Source organism: Pseudochaenichthys georgianus, chromosome 21 (genome assembly GCF_902827115.2).
Source record: "Pseudochaenichthys georgianus chromosome 21, fPseGeo1.2, whole genome shotgun sequence".
NCBI classification, from domain to species: Eukaryota; Metazoa; Chordata; class Actinopteri; order Perciformes; family Channichthyidae; genus Pseudochaenichthys; species Pseudochaenichthys georgianus.
In genome coordinates, this window is record NC_047523.1 from 27,095,295 (window position 1) to 27,112,878 (window position 17,584).

The 17,584-nt window shown below is 39.6% G+C and overlaps 1 protein-coding gene across 1 annotated transcript; it reads right to left on the reverse strand.

Annotated features, from left to right (window-relative positions):
• Positions 1–588: 588 nt before the first annotated feature.
• glra2 (glycine receptor, alpha 2) lies at positions 589–14,228 on the reverse strand. The gene is made up of 9 exons (XM_034109515.2): positions 13,792–14,228; positions 13,035–13,156; positions 10,308–10,375; positions 8,672–8,895; positions 6,921–7,003; positions 6,698–6,835; positions 6,347–6,561; positions 4,794–4,943; positions 589–2,230 (listed from the first exon to the last, which is right to left on the reverse strand). Exons 1-9 carry the CDS (start codon positions 13,875–13,877, stop codon positions 1,946–1,948), a joined length of 1,371 nt encoding a protein of 456 aa, XP_033965406.1. The 5' UTR covers positions 13,878–14,228; the 3' UTR covers positions 589–1,945.
• Between the last annotated feature and the right edge of the window lie 3,356 nt (positions 14,229–17,584).

Sequence of the window (17,584 nt, forward strand, 5' to 3'; positions counted from 1 at the left end):
AGAGACATGTTTGTATATATCTGAGACCTGTAATATATTGATGAAAAAGAGTATAATAGTGGACCTTTAAGAAACATCTTTATTGACTGTATGAGTATCTAATGTATTGGTCCTCTCCTGTCTGTGTACATAATGCCAGTATTTTCCATTCGACTGGTAGGTAAACCCGATCTGATGGAATCACAACTCTACAGTGTGAAGTCCGTTATCGTGCATGAATGTAAACCCGCTGTCAGATCATATCTGTGTCACCCCGGGTCACCCAACGATCCATGGCGTGTGTCATCACCCTGACTGATGGGCTCGGTGAGGGGACTGTGTTTGTCGTTTTCTCTGATCTGATCTTCAACCCGATCACAACAAGCATTTCCATGTGTTTGTGTCTTATTTGGTCAGTATTTATTTTCCTGCAAAGGCCTCCGTGTATTTATTTACGACATGTGAAGGAAGCAATATGGTTGCATCAAAACAAGAGAATACACAAAAAAGCCTTAAACAAGACAGGAGATGTGGAAATAAAGTGGTGCAGTCAACTTTATTGATGTACAGACCAGTAAATATTTTTTCTTCAAGTTTAGCATTCAAGAAAGGAGTTCTTCACTACAGTATATCAGGAGTGTGAGGGCCATTAGCTGCATTGTACCTTGACTTTAATGCAGAACTTCCTTCACTGTGGAATTGCAACATATGTCAAACAAACAAGCCAAGTGAAGGGAAACAGGCCACAGCGGAGGTTGAAGAAGTATACAGAAAGCTTTTCTTCTCAAGAACATAACCTTTTCTTCCATTACAATAAATATTTAATCAGACTAACTCTACAAAAAACATAGTCTCGAACTCTAAAACCATACCATAGGTACCAGGGTTTTTTATTAACCTGGAATATAAATAAATGTATGTGCATATGGGCATATGACAACATTGAGTAATGCAGTGCGTGTTCACAGTTTGGAGGCCCAGTTTTAAACTTGGTCATTATACTTTTATGAACTTAGCCTGTGAAATATATGACATTTTGTATAATCAATTATTTTAGAATAAAAACAAAAATGTGTGACTTTTATAGCAATCTGAATAAATGTACACAGATTTTAAGTGACATCAGTTGTACAGAAATATGATCTATAATACACTGAGAGAGAAAAGAAACAACAAGAAGTACCTTTGGATGTACTCTGGCCACAGGTTGAAAAGATCAAACACTGCATTCAACTCTGATAGACCATTAGAAAGAGGTGAGGCTTGAACAAATAGAGAAGCACAGCACTTCATCTCTCCAAATCTTTGATATCTAAGGCCTCAGGTATTTCATAAAAATGCAGTATCCAATTCTCAATTCCATATTTTAATCTGCTTTGTTCTCTTTCATGCCTGATACGTGTCCCTCTCCTTTTGTCTGAAGGATCCTTAGTACTGTATGTGTTTTCTGCCTATATACTTTGAATTATATTAAGTTTGCTGCGTTGTTTTGTATAAACAGAGTGGATGAGCGTATTAAAATATAAAACAGTCCTAAACATCCTTAAGAAATAACCTTTCACAAAATCACAAAAAGTCTGAGGTTCTGGCTATGTTACTGTTACAAAGCCATGGAATGTTTCTTTGTTCCTTGTACAGATGGCAAGGCAGAATTTATTTAAAAACAAAAACAATATTGGTCCCTATTCTCCAGCATATTACTAAGCATTAAGTTGAAACCATTTCTCCCAGATTTGGCAGGAAACATTATCCAGCAGTACAACAACAAAAACATCTGTGTCTCAGAGCATGAACATTACTGTATGATGCATGGACATTATACATTATCCCTGAAAGAACTCCACCATCATCATCACCACCACCATGGTACCTCTCAATACGCAGCCTCCCATCTCATCTCACTGTGCTTTCCAAGCATTTCTCAATCTGAGAAATGACAACAAAAATAAAGGTTGCTTGTCAAGGGTTAAGTCTTTACGTGGATGTCCTCGTACCTGATGATCTTGTAGGTGACCCAGTAGAAGACGTTGAAAATGAGGAACGCCAGAGGAAAGCCGGCCCTGGAGATAGTGTCTATCCTCTTGGCTCTGTCCACAAACTTCTTCTTCATGGTCTCTAAGTCCTTGGCGGCTGATTGTTGAGAGTTCAGAGCTGGAGCAGCGTTCTTAACAGCTGAGCCATCCTTTGTTGGCAGACATTGACTTGTATTGTAGCCAGCTAAATTAAAGCGGCCATCACGCATGTCCTCATCCTGAAAAAAAACCCACATTCACATATGGACAGAATGAATGTAGGCCCTACTCTTAGATACCCCACTGAAAGTGCTTGTTGCTGTTAGCATAGTGAACTTACATGAACAGTAATCATGAGATAACGCTTTTAAATTATAAAAAGATGACCTGATGCAGTGTATTGATAAATCTCTCAGTGCAAGCCTAGGGGATGAATATTAATTCACTGTTTGTGCTACTTCAATATCTCACCATGAGTCTCGTGCCATGTAAAGTGTGTGTTGTGCTTAAAGCTAATGCTAGAATGCTAGCATGCTCACAATGGCGATGTTTGGCAGATATAGCAGAATTATTATATTACCATGCTCACATTTTAAATTAAACTGTTAATGTGCTAATAATTGCACTTAAACACTAAACACAACGAAGCATACAACTGCGGCTGAATTTCAGTGTTTGTAACAGGGTTTCCGCTAGGATTTTTTCTCGCCGGTCAAATGTCCGGGCAGAATTTATTTTACCGGACTAATTTGAAACTTACCGGTCATATTTCAATAATAATAATAGTTGTGTAGCAGAGTTTCCGTTAGCAGGTAATTACCGGACTATGAGCAGATATGCTGAAAACTCAGTTCACGGGCTCATTTTTATATTGCTTCAGTTTATAATCGTAACAGATCGAAAAATTCAGATTCATTTTTCAATAAATGATTCCACAAACAACAAACAACATAATTATTACATTCAAACAAACTACTTGTAGTAGATAACGTACATTATTCAGAAGTTTACATCAACTTTGAATAATAACACGGGAGAAACGGATCCTCTCCCTCCCTCTCTCTCTCCTGACAGCACGTCAGTTTCTCATGCAGCTCGCTAAACAGAGGGCGGGGCTTCAGGTGATCCTGCAGAGCTGCGTGTCTCGGTCAGACTCAGCAGCTGATCTGATCTCTCTCTCGCTCCGGTTACACTTCACTCGCGTTTATGTCCATATGGATCAGATCCAGCTCTCCTGATCGGCCTTTATAGAGAGCACCGATCAAACTATTAAGAGTGAATATCGGCCGATAATGACCGGCGGCCGATCGATCGGAGCCTCCCTAATTATTACCAGACATTTTGACCGTCAGGTTTTGAATTTACCGTTTTTTTATTAATTTTACCAGCTAAAAACCGGTAATTACCGGCTAACGGAAACCCTGGTTTGTATGTATTTGGCCACTTAACCAGAATTACGACCCAATGACGGTGTAGAAAAAACTCAGAGAATCAGCTCTCATCCCGATTTTGCACATTGTATTTTTATTATTATCATTATGTCATAGTGACCTGGGGGGTATACTGCGAAGCAGGATTTTCGCTTAGCCGGCTAAATTCAGGGAAAACTCCGGCTTTCCGGTCATTCCGAAGCTGGTTCTCTTTTTAGCAGGCTAGATCTCCATGGTAATATATGCTAAGCAGCTAACCTGGTCGGGACCAGGTTAGGTTGCAGGCTAAGAGCTCAACTCAGTGAAAGCACTGCCTGCTGACCAATCAGAGCTCAGTGTGCGGAGTTTAAAGCGATCAAGTCATATTACAGGAGAAAGGAAATACAGAAAAACTGCCGTCGCAGGAAAGACGGCCGGCAAAAATCACCGACTGTGTGAACGTGAACATTAATAGAATATTACCTCCCATCTTCAGAGCAATCTGACTATTATAACATTAGCGTTAAGAAAGCTTACTTAAATATCGGCCACAACATAAGTAACCGGATCAGAGTACATTAAGTACAGTCCGCGGCATATCACTTCATAATGTATCATATATCTCCTTATCTGAGTCAGCTGAGCCGTATCTGGCCGTGCAACACTCACAGCGTCACATACTGTATGCAGAAGTATTATTTTAAGCAACACATTAAGTTGACGAAACACTCGAGACAAATGTAATTGAAGTCAGATCGTGTTTTAGACGGGGCAGTGATCATAAACCTGTTAATGTACGCATTCAAACACTTTTTCTTTTGCCAGCTGTATTCACCTTGCAGGTGCAGCTCTGTGGCTTTGATCCTGGATAAAGTGTTTAAGTCATGGATGTTTAAAGTTTAACTTCTTCATTTTTGACTAGTATTAAAGTTCACTTTTCATTCAGGAAGTATGACGCTGCGCTGTCAGTGCGCTTCTCCATGTTTGTGATTGGTCGAATGCTCCAAATACCACCCCTTTCATGTGAACGCGCACCTAACTAGATAGGACACGGCTGGCTTGAGCGATCCACTTGATAACCCGCCTCGTAGGACAGTTTAGCGAGAGCGCGTATGTTTTGGATTAAGCCAACCGGCTAACTCAAACATATCCAGGTTAGGTTGAACCAGGTTCGTAGCATAGGCCCCTGGTAATCCCCGATTTATATCATGAATAGGCTAGCTGTTCTAAATATTGGGCCAATTGACCAGTTGGTGGCACGACGGGAAAAGTTAGAGCTTCACCAGAGTTGTTATGATTCATCTTCTGGGTACCATGAATGTTTTTATATCTTTCAGTTTGGACAACCACTAATGTGGATACGTTTGATATCCAAATAACTGTGTAAGCCTACCTTGTTATTCCTCCTTTGCCTTCGCCTCAGACGAAGAAACTCTTTCTGTTGCCTGGAGACAAAATTAACCCCGGCATATTCTAGCAATGCAGCAAATACAAAGAGCAGACACACAGCCATCCAGATATCAATGGCTTTGACATAAGAGACCTGGAAGTAAAAAACAGATATCTATTGTTAGATCTTTGAAGGTGACAGCTATCATACTAGTATCAGCTAAAAGTTCAGGCTGACTTTTGCTAGATTTGAATGTTTCCGTATTTATTTCTAAGCCCTAGAGATCAATTCTCCCATTGCAGCTGTGGACAATTTTCATTATTTTTTCTCACCTAACCTTGCTCATTGTGGCAGTTCAATATACTTCTAAATGACTGTAATCTAACAAGTGTATCAGAGCTGCCAGTAATGTCAGTGAATTCATGGCCATAAATAAAGGGAAATAATTGCTGCCTTCATTACCATTAGAACGAGATGAGTTCCCTTCCTGTTTTTTTGAAAAAGTTGAAAGTGAACTCCTCACTCCATGACAGCTGATTAGCATCTAAAGAAAACAACTCGGCGTTTTAAGGGGCAGTTAAGGCATATTAAGGTGTTGTTTTTCTAGAATCGAGGCTCTCAAAGGCTTCTCTTTAAATATGGAACAGTATGCAAGTCTTTTATGTGAGAATCTCTTACGCAGCTGCGGTCTTCGGTGCTCAGGTGCGGCCTGATGCATGGAGATTGATTGATCATCAAGATCTGACTCTCAGCGCTTGTAGTACCCTTAACAACATGTGCATGGTAATTCACTCTGTTTGGAAATATGCTGCAACAGAAAACCACTGCTGTAGGCTATGCTTTAGATAGCAACATCTTCACAGCTGTTAGAAACATGTTGAATGCTGTGAATTGCACTGACCAGGACCATATAGCTGAACTGTGTCACTCTCAAAGAAACTGTCAGCAGTGATTGTTGCCAGTTACAGTAGAGAAGTAAACAACCCACATTTAAGCTCCAAGGACGGGCTGTGTAAAAAAAAGTAATCTTACATTTAAAATAAATGTGGGTCTTTAGGTCTCTTTATCTTTATCCCATATCCTTAAATTGTAATTATATAATCAGAATCGGTTTCTATACCAAGTAGGTTTACACAAACGAGGAATTTGCTTTGGTATATGTGGTGCATACAAAGACACAGAAAGAAGAATACGTAGCAAAACAAAATTAAATTAAAATGTTACATATTTACCTATTACAAATACTAGATAGTGTATTTAAAGTGGATAGCTGTGCTGATTTAAAAGATTTAGTGTAGAGAAGAAACACTGAGCCATGTGTTTCAACAATACATGTGTATATTTAGACATGTTATTAACATATTTATTTATAATTGTTTAATTATTAAATCATTACAAGAAGAAGAGACCACAATCAGCAATGTTTGTATTTATAATAATCATAATAATTGGTGCATGCCTTCATATCTGTCTCTTTTATATGTTTCACCATTAGAGATTTTTGATGTGTTTTGATGATTTATGTTTTTTTTTATAGAAACCAAACAAGGGCTCACCTTTGGAAGAGAAGCCCTGGAGCCGGAGCTTTGGGTGGTCATGGTGAGCACGGTGGTGATACCCAGTGCCACTCTGGCTGGAGCAGCGTCCATATTGATCCAAAAAGACACCCATGAGAGGATGACGATGAGGAGGGACGGAATGTACATCTGGATCAGGTAGTACCCCATCTGTCGCTCCAGATGAAAGTTCACTTCTATGCAGGTGAACTTACCTGAAACAGCGAGACACACAAATGCAGTTCAGCTACCAAAACATGAACCATAGAAATGCAAAGGTGTATTTGGTGTGTGTGTGTGTGTGTGTGTGTGTGTGTGTGTGTGTGTGTGTGTGTGTGTGTGTCCTCTCACCTGTGTTGTAGTGTTTTGTACAGTAACCCAGCTCCTTCTCTTCCCTCATAATGAACTGAGGCAGTGTGAGTCCATCTGACACCTGCACCGCCCCGTTCTCCAGCCACTCGAACACCAAGTCATTCATGGTGTACCCGACTAGAGAAAGAACAGAATAGACAAATCAGTATCTAGATATGTAAATGTGAATCTAGATCAAAACTGAGAAAAAGTCAATGCTTACAACTTTCCAGCTGCATTGTACAAGTTTGGACATCCATCGGAAAGTTCTTCAGGTCCATTGGGCAGGACAGAATGAGAGTTAACCTGTGAGCAAGATGCAGTGAACAGAAAACACCAATGAATATTTTTGATTCAGAAAGCAATATATTTATTAAACTTCAGTCGACACATGAATAGAAAATAATTTGCTTGCGACAGTTAGTGCTTTTTGGTGGTAATCCGTGTGCCTTTTTCTCCTGTGTGATAGTGTCTGAAATATCATGTATGATTCCCTTCAGCAGGTTCCTATCACACTTTCATTACTCCAACTTATTGTCTCTCTGATGCGTTGTCTGCCCACTCTGTCGTTTCTCTCATGAACGGAGGGAGCGACTAACCACCTTTCATCTCTCCCGTTGACCCGCTCCGCCTCCACACCTGAGCCTCTCTAAATGGACTCAAAATTGATCAGCAGATCGCATCATTGCGGAGAAAATTGAATGCTGCGTGTGATTGAAGTTGTATTGAAATAAAATGAAACATATTTTCATATCTTGTGCTGAGTTTTGTTCAGATTTTCAGCCGATGGTGTTTCAAAATGTCATCCATCCTGTCTGCTTGTTTCAGAGTCTTTAGCAATGGTTTTATGGATTACAAATCTTCTGCATTATTTTCATACGCACAATAGATATAGGGCAGTTGTTGCCAATGAAAAACTGTAAGTCTCAGGCTCCAAAAATATAACATACAGTACACTTAAACACATACATTTTTTTATGAAATAGTGACGTAATGGTATAATTGAAATGCAGGTTTATACATATAAAATAGAAGGCAGCAAAGAATCTAAGGCAAGGCAAGGCAAGGCAAGGCAAGGCATGGCAAGGCATGGCAAGGCAAGTTTATTTATATAGCACCTTTCAGCACCAGGCAATTCAAGGTGCTTTACAAAAATGAAAGACATTCAGATAAAGGCATTTAAAAACAATAAAAGATAATAAAAGAAACATTAAAAGAAAAACAAAAAATGAAAGACATTGAGAAAATGGCATTTAAAATCAGTCTTTAAAAAGAAAAGCTAATTAAATAAACATTAAAAGATAAAAGTTACAGTGCAGTCTAAGATATGAATAGTTCAATTATTTCGGTTCTTGATTTTTTATTTATTCACAGAACCTCCCTTTGGAAATCCGAACATTTCCGTCCCGATTGTTAATGCTGTACAGAAGAATAAAACACTGTATGATGGGAATATGGAATAATAGGGAGTGTGTACTACACATATTATGTAGTGTTTCTTCACAGAACTCAGGAGTTCAACAGTCCAACATGAAGACCGATTCCCACTTTTATCTTTGCTTCGGATTCCCCACAATGCCCCTGAGATTTGCTGGCCCTCTTCCAATCAGTGTTCTTTTATAAAAAATCGACATCGCATATGGGGATATACTGGACTTTATTGAATTATGCCATTTCAAAGGAGTGATCATAATATGATAAAATCCATTTAAAACTGTATCTTTTAGATTGACAGTATTTGATGTTTGAGAGGAAATGTAAGAAAAGCAATAAGTGGACATGTCCTTGGGTGATCTATGCATCAGAGCTTTTGATTATTTGCAGATTCATTTTTCACTCAGCACAGATTCCTACAAAATCCCCCGGGGATGTCTAACAGTTATTTTTAAATGATGAATTTGCCTTAAATCTCTTGTCTCATCACTCTTGTGTTAACCTCCTTCTTGACTTGTTTTAACTTGTGTTTATCTTCACCTGATACTGTAGAGAACAGTCCCATCTTTGAAGATCCGCAGCAGCTTGTTGTCTGTGGTCACATCGTGGAAGTTGGCCCCTTTCTCGTTGGCAAAGAAGAGATCGGGCTTCCATATGGAGTCCAACATGGATGGGTCCAGGTCCAGGGAGGAATCTGGATATTTACTATACGCCAGCCGAGGGTCATTCCACTTCTGACGCAGGAAGATGTTCACTCTGTAATCCTGCACAGATGACAAGCGGCTTTGCATATTTTGTAGTCCAGCGATTGGGGTTATGAGAAAGCAGTCATTTGTATTGGTTTGAAATATTAGTTATCTTTCTGATGAGGTAAAGAACACATTTACATTGGTAACCTTCTGTCTCCATTATTATTTAAAAAAATGTATCTGATAAATGGAAAGCAAGCAGGCACTCAAATTATTCAATTGCAATACTGAGGTATTTCCATACTAATTATTATTTAATTATATACAATAAAATATGTATATACAATTGTGTAAAACAAGAATGCTCTGAAGGAACCATTCTGCATAATGAGTACTTTTGATTACTAAAGTACACTTTGTTGCTAGTAGTTGTTTACTTTTACTTTAAGTATTACATTTCACTCAAAAACAGTCCTGTAATAATAATAATAATAATAATAATAATAATAATAATAATAACAACACATGAAAAATAATAAAATGGATGAGAAACAAGACATTTCTTTTAAGACATATTTTGCAAAATCTATATCTTGCAACACTATCAACCATCATCTCGGTGCCTATAATGATGTTACATTATACATGATGTTCACATGACCAGTGTGATGATTGTCCATTGTTGCAAGTTGAATTAGCAAACTACTGACCTTATAATAGTTGTTCTTATTTACCATCTTTTTTTTCACCGCCATTATAGAAGCTAATGGTGGATTTATAAGATGAAGTGGCTGATGAGGAGAACTCTGACAGTGCAGTAAATAAACTGAGTTTCACAAAGCTCAGTTTCTCAGAGTAATTGATATGTCATGATGATGAGAGGCCCTTATGTTGTTTGACATTTCATCAGAATATTGGCGGTTCAAAATATTTGCATGCGTGTCTAAAGCTGTGTAATTTCCTGGCAATCTTATGAGCCCCTGCTCACGCGCAAATTAACAACCTTCATTCACTATTTAAGTACTCATTATCACTCATTATGAATCCTTTAATCGTGATGAGTTGAGATGCAGCCTTACAGGTTTTATATTTGTACCCCTTAGGCATGTCAATGTTTCACATCGTATTGTAGATCAGCTGGTATGAAAGCCCCCCCTTCCCTAGAGTTATTGGCTGCACTTAAAGGGCTTGCCGGTTGAAATGTATTATATTAATTATTAAACCAGCTTGTGTATAAGGGCTGTCAAGGGAGAAGAAACCAATACTTATTTGCATAAACGTATAACAGATTTCTGTGTCTTATCAACCGCCAATAGACTCTTTGATGGCAAAAACAAAGTATTTTTGTGAACAGGTACACATAGCAATGATAAATGTTTTTGGAAAAAAAGGTAGATAAGGTAAAAAATAAAAAATAGGATGATTCAGTCTTAACTTCTGAGCAAGAGTCAGGACTTTAGATTGTCCAAGCACAGCGCTCAACTCACCATTGTAGTTTCTGCTATAGAACCAAAGCTGTTGATAAATATGTTGCAGGTAACATTAACTGGTGGACCTGCAGGTTGAGGGATAGATAACACATTGTGCAGAAATCAGCCAAAGTACCAGAGGAACTCACCATGGTTGTCTCTGTGACAGAGCTGAAACTGTTGATACAAATATTGCATGTAACATTTACGGAGGGACCTGTGAAATGGAATGACAACCACATGACAGGAGAAAGCCTTAAACCATATGATCAGGGCCAATGGGTTTGGATGAAATTATTTCATCAGGATATTTGGGACGTTGGTTCACAAGCTGCTGTTCCACTGAGTGTGTCAACATGCATTAATACCAACAAGCACTATTTATTTATTACATTTTCTTTAAGGAACTCCAGAGTGGATGGTGACATGCTGCATGCTGTGTATAACCAGACACAAAAGATCAAAACAATTGTGGTAAATGGTGTGAAAATGTATACTCCAACTAAATATATTAATTGTTACCAACGTCAAACTGTTTCACCTTGTTAGAATATTGATGATTGTGAAGTGATGTGGTGATCTTTTGTGGTTAACACGCTTTGAAATTTATTTTTCTGCATTCTGTGTTTAAGAATTCAGCACACACTACATGCACACAATGACAAACACATGCACACACAGTCATTTAGATCTGCAACTATAAGCCTGATAATCAAATTAATCTGCATCAAATTTGACAGTTTACTACAAAATGCCAAATAACATACTTGTTACAGCCTATATCAAATGGGAATATGTTCTACATCTTCCATGAAACTACAACAATTATGATTGTTGGTTATACAAAAATAAGACACTTAAATATTTCAAGTTTTTGTTGTACTATTTTCAAGAATCAATTATTCAAGAGAGAAATGCACCCATATTTTAGATGTTCATCAGTTGCAGCCCTAGTCATTTGTTAGTATCAAAACACTTAAGGTAAAAAGTACCATGCATGCTATAACGAGTAGTGTCCTTTTCATGACCTAAACAGAAATGTTGTTGCGAGGCTAAGAAGGTTATGCCACTTCAGTCACAGCAAATGTGTTTTAAGCCCTTGGTGGTGCCCTTCCTCTGTGCTTTTCTCATCAATATTGCATGGCACTAGGTATTAATATTTGCCTCAGTTTGTCGTCAGATAGCTACATTTAACAGCAGAAGCAGGAGAAAAAAAGAAGCAGGACCTGCACACAACAAAGTCAGCAAGGAAATCTAGGTCAGCCTTCAGAAATACAGTTCACCGCTCTCTTCAAAGTATGACTTGGAGGATCGCAACTGAAATCATCTGTTTACATCGCAGTGGGTTCATGCAAAAGTGTTTGTTTTCTAACTATGAGATTATTATAAAATGTGTATAAGACAAGAAGCTGTATCTGCAGAGAATACAAATATAACCCAGCACCATTAAAATCCTTCTCATTGCATCTTCATCCACGTGTGCTCGGCTTCTCTTCATTAGAAACAGTTGCTTTCACTTCCTACCCCCCTGAAAATACCAGCCGGTGTTACACAGGCTGTCCTCATCCCATCTTATGTCCATATTCTTTCCTTTTCCAGCAGATGGAGAGAAAAGGTCTGAGCCATGTGCTTCTGAGTCCTGTTGATCAGTCCCCATACTACACTTTCTTGGCTGCTTCAACAACTGGAAACCCCAAACCCCCCACAACAAATCCCAGCCCACCTGACCCACCCAGAGCGGGCCTGAGCCCCAGCAGCCTCTCCTCACTCAGCTCTGTTCCACTGACAGATGCTGTGTGTGTCCCCTCTATAACAGCATCAACAACAGTGGGAGTCAGCAGCCTGCAGGCTTGCCTTGGGGGTACCAACCCTCATTTGGCCTGTCATGGGGGCAACCCTGTCCCTGATCTTTTTGTTTGGTTTCTAAAATATTACTTAATGGAGATACAGATTATATCATCTGTTCAACATCGCCTTCCAACAATAACTCAATCTCCCCCTCCCCCACTTACACTTCCATTTCTGCCCCCTGTTTTATGTTTTTATGTTTTATGTCTTGTCCTTGTATGTTTCTTTGTAAAGCGACCTTGAGGTTATGAAAGGCGCTATATAAATTCAAGTTATTATTATTATTATTATTATCATTCTTGTTAGAAAATTGTAAAAAAAAAAGCTTGAACTAAGAATAGTACAAAATATTACAAAAACGATTTAAATGTCTTGTTTTTTTATAAACTAACAATCCCTTTTTTTGTAATATCATAGTAGATTAAGAAAATATTCCCATTTTATATGAGGATGTAACCATTCATTTATTTGGCATTTTGTAGTAAACTGCAGATTCAGTTTTCCGTCTATCAACTATTTGATTATAAGGCTTAGTTGCAGCTCTAACTGACTGTTTGTGTGTGCATGCGTTTGATTTGACCACATTAAAACAAACGTGCAATGAGGGGTTAGTTGGTGATTTAATTCAAGCCAGGACAACCATGTTACTGTCAACTGAAGTGATTGATTGTGCTTGTCTAAGGCCTGGCAGCTCAGTGTCTTAGCATCAGATAAAAGCCAATGAATTTCCAGATAGGTAATAATGTCAAAGGGAATGGGGGTGGGGAGGGGATCCAGTTTTTTTGCATGCAGAAATTCTCCATGCACACCACTTGAAAAAAAGGTGTTTCTGTGGTTGTGTTGCAAAGGTAAAACTAAGTTTGAATTGACATTGACAAAATACAGTGAAAAACAAACCTTTAAAATTCGGTCTTATTCGTGCATCATACCCGGACGTGCGACCCATGAGTGAGTCCAGAAAGTCTGACGGAGACAGGTTGGTGGATGATCTGGAATCGTACTCCTTGGCATCCCCAACTCTGCAACACACATAGTGAGATAACAAACAAAATCACTTTATCAAACTGAAGTCACAGCTGAAACCCAGGAGTCAAACCTTATCTGTCGCCTAGCAGCTGCCAGGGAGTGATGGGCAAGCACAGAGAAACTAGAAAATGCGTTTAAGAACACACACGTATTGGACAAATCTGGGATTTCGACGTCGTAGGCATTTCGTTTTTTATCAGAAAGAGCTACAATTCTGTCACATCATGCAAGATTACCGGACAGATTTCACAGCGTGATGTAGTTCCATATTAAACATCGCAGATATATTGGTATGATGACACAAGAGATTGAATAATAATAAAATGGCATGCGTAAATCTCACACAAAAAATAACACTGAGGTATTGGACAGTTTGCGCACATTTTAAGGACGAAATGGTGCTTAGAAATACCATTTAAACTGTTGGAAATAGAGAGTAACTTTAGTTAGCCCTAATCAAACTCAAGCAATTACCAACTTAGGCTGTGCAGAGGGAAAGTCAATGCTTATATCTTGCTTGTTTAACGGCGCCTACAATTAGTAATATATCGTATTTACCAAACTAAAGAAGGGATAACTAATGTGTTTTCATATCTGTAAATTCATATCGGTAAATGAATTGACTTACCTGAAGTTGTTTGTCGCCATGAGATATGTAAATAAAGCTGCCAAAACCCTCGTGAAAAAGCGATTCATTCCTGGAGGTTTCCCCATGTGCTCACTTTTTCATTTCTTCCATATGTTTTGGTCAAACACATAATCCAAATAGGGGAACCGCTTTCTTCCTGACCAAGTCGCGGGCGTTTGGATGTTCTTGTGTCACACACAAATACATGAGACATTCCTCGAGGCAGCCACAGATCATAGTTTAGTTTCATAAAACTCCCAAAAACAAATCTCCGAAGCAGAGGTGTGAATAAACATCAGTCCTGTGGTCAAACGCCGAGAGGGAGAAACTCCAAAAACGTTCGAAAATCTTTTGGCTCAGATCTGAGAGCTGGCTCTGTGAAGACAGCCCCGCTGGCCCCTGTTGGTAGTTATGAAGTGAAATCTTTCGCAGGTCTTCTGTTGAGGAATGGGAGTGAAACGCCTTTTCTCATTTCAGAAATTGGACAGCTCCCGGCTCCATTACGCGCAAGCGCAAGGCTAAAAAAGGATAGACGTGAGTTGGTTTTTAATAAGTCCAATAAACGAGGGGGGTAATCATTAGAAACACATTCAATCATTGTCTTCAGTGTTGTTACGTAACGAAAGGTTTCCGTTTGTAATGTCACAGCGTTAGTATCAGGGGAATCGCGCCAGCTGCGCATCATGGATCAATTGGCCTCAGTAAGATCCATGTTTCCCACTGGTGTATTTAAGCAGTTTCGAGGAAATTAGACGGAACATGTGGATGTGGGAGTCCAATGTCACATTACATCCTTTATTAAAAATATACCTTTGACAAATACCGAATCATAAGCATAACAGGAAACAACACACTCATGGGTGTACAACATATAGGATTGCCTGGGTTACTCTGACATCATCTTTGGTTTAATTTTTTACACAATGTGCCTTTTTTGGTTCCCATTCTTGTCTCTTTAGAGCAACCTACACACAGATATGAAAAGTGTAAACAAAGGACGCACAAGCCATAAGCCACTGGGAGAGTATTTGGTACCCTGGTTGCCCTGGAAACAGATTTCCGAGGCATATCATTGGAAATGCTGAAAGGTTGGCCTCCCAGAGCGAGACTGGAGAGAGTTGACTGACAGAGACAGACACAGACGAAGATGGCAGAAATATACTACAGGTTGGATGGAGCCCAAGGGTGGAAGGGTTTAGTAGGCTGCCACATAGATTTAGTAATAATTATTCAATATATATGTATATGCAATCTTGGCATTGATGCAGAGGCTGCATGGGAAACCTGGCAGCGTGAGGATGTGAGTGGGATGTGAGGCTTCATGGACCACAGGCATGAATGACTCATTCCACATGAACACAACGGCATGTGCTGTGGAAGAAACAGCTTAACTTAGTGAGAAAAAAAAGTATTTCATTCACATCAAGCCAACCACAGACATCTTATTGTGAGATGATGCTCAGCACATCACACGCCTCATTGCTGTGACATCAGGGCCATATTACACTTGAGTCTGACACTTGGTTACTGACCAGTTTCCAGATCTCCTTGGCCTATTTAATCCTGAGGAGGAGTCATCGTATTTGAATGCTAAAGCCCAAATTACAAGTGTCATGTTGTATCTCATGGTTGAGGATGTGTGGCTTGATTCAACGTCAGCATGTCATCAGAGGTCTTATCAAAGTCGTATTCTGAAGCTCCATAAATGCATACTGCATGTTCAGAATAACAAAAGGAAACATACAAACTTTCTCTCACCGGTGTTATGATGATGTGTGTTATGATGATATGTGTCATGATGATCTACATGGATGAATTCCAATTCCAATGCGCCTGACCGGAGGCAAAAATAACATCTATCAAATCAAACACATTGTGAAGTGGCTTTAATGAATACATTCTCTGCAGGTTAAGGGCCACAATTCTGTCTTTGTACTCATGTCCTTTATTTCCCATCTCTGGGACAGCTGCAGGATAGTCTTTATAATGACAACCAACCTGAGCTTCCATTGGCCATTAGTTTCCATAAGGGAGAACTCCGGGGTCAGGTGGGTCACATAATTAGAGGAGAACAAGTCAAATGTGGGTGTCATTAAAGGGGAGAAAGATGTAGTGCACCTCTCACTCTCTGAAAGGAGCGAGTAAGACAGAACAATTCTTTAGACTAGAACTGTCTGTGTGTCTAATTTATCCAGCAGTTTCCTCACAGCCATTAAAATTACAGGCCCAAGACAGGCACTATTTTAAAGCTGCCCACACACAACAAAGATTGGTCGCTACCGCCTGTTATTCTGTGGGGAATTAGGGATTTACATCATCTGCTTTATTGTGTTGTCTAAAAGGATTTGCAGGACAATTTATAGCTTTAATATTACATCTTTTGTAATCTTTTTGTCATGATATTGCAACCCAAAATAAAACACATGTCAGGTTAGCCTGCTGTAATACTTCCGGTATATTTAGGACAAATTAGGTTGCAGTAACCAGCTCCATGTAGACCATTGATCCCCCTCAACGACTGAAGAGTTGTGGACTGGCTGGGGGAGAGTTCACCTGGAAACAACCAGCGGACTTTACCACCTCGATGCTCGAGTGCACTGGACTGGAGACAATTGAGAGCGGCAGAGTATCTATTGCTCCATCGATTCCTTGTATCTTTATCCCACTTAATGACTTTTTCGCTCTATAATTCAACTCATGGAGCTGATCCCAGGGCCTTGCAGGGATACAGGGAAGTAACTTGTGGTGGGAGCAATTTTGATGAGACGAGGCAACATGCCGGAGGAAGAATGCAAAAGGATTTAATGAGTGGATTTCTTGAAGAGAAGGAAGGATTTGCGAATCCTCTCGTGCCACAAAAACACCTGAGACACTTATCATAATCTCCGTCGTAGCTAAATGCTATTTTGGGGCACATAAGAGAGTGATACATGTGGTTAGATTGTACACACATCCTGGCTGAAACACAGACGGAGAAATTATACAAAAATGTTCATCTGTGGATATAGTAGGAGCTAGAGTGAACCTTGGGTACATGAGCAGCATAAATGCCCCACAAGGATTTCGCTCCTTAGGTCCTGCCATCCCTCAGGCCATGTGCAGGCAGTGCTGGTTTCATCTGTCAATCACAGCTTCCCTTCATCAGTGGGAGCAACCTGACAGCCACAGAGCCTTTCTCCATCACTGAGCACTGAAAACCCGCTGATCCTCAGTCTAGACCCCTATCCACGCCCGACAGTCACTCGGTCTCTGCACATCCCCACAGCTAAATAAAAAGCAACATCGTTTTTACAGCATGTGTACATTATCCAAGCTTAAAAACGTGTTCCGTTTGATAAGCAATTACTTTTCAAGCGGGGGCGAATCCATCATGTTTTCTCTCAGATCTGCATGTCAGGATGTCTCCCCTGAGTTCCACTTTCTGTGCACTCACCCACACTCTGAACAGCACACATACACATACTTTTCCCTTGCCAATGTCTGCTCCATGTTGACACAGGCTCACTATTTATCTATTTCCAACTCGCAGGCTTGTCTCACTGTCGCTGCAGTTGTGCAGCTGTCAAAGTGATGCGAGAATAGATTGAAGATTGAATGAAATGTCATTTGCTTAACTGGTTTATATCAGTTTTTTCCTTTCAGCGATCTTGAATGTATCTTATGGGAGCAATTACTAAGGAGAGGGACACAGTGCTTGTTCCCGGGCTTTTTTAGATGTTATGGGGAAACTAATCTCCTATATGCAGAGTCTTGGGTTGAATATTAATGTGTGTTGGTATTCCAATCGAATGTG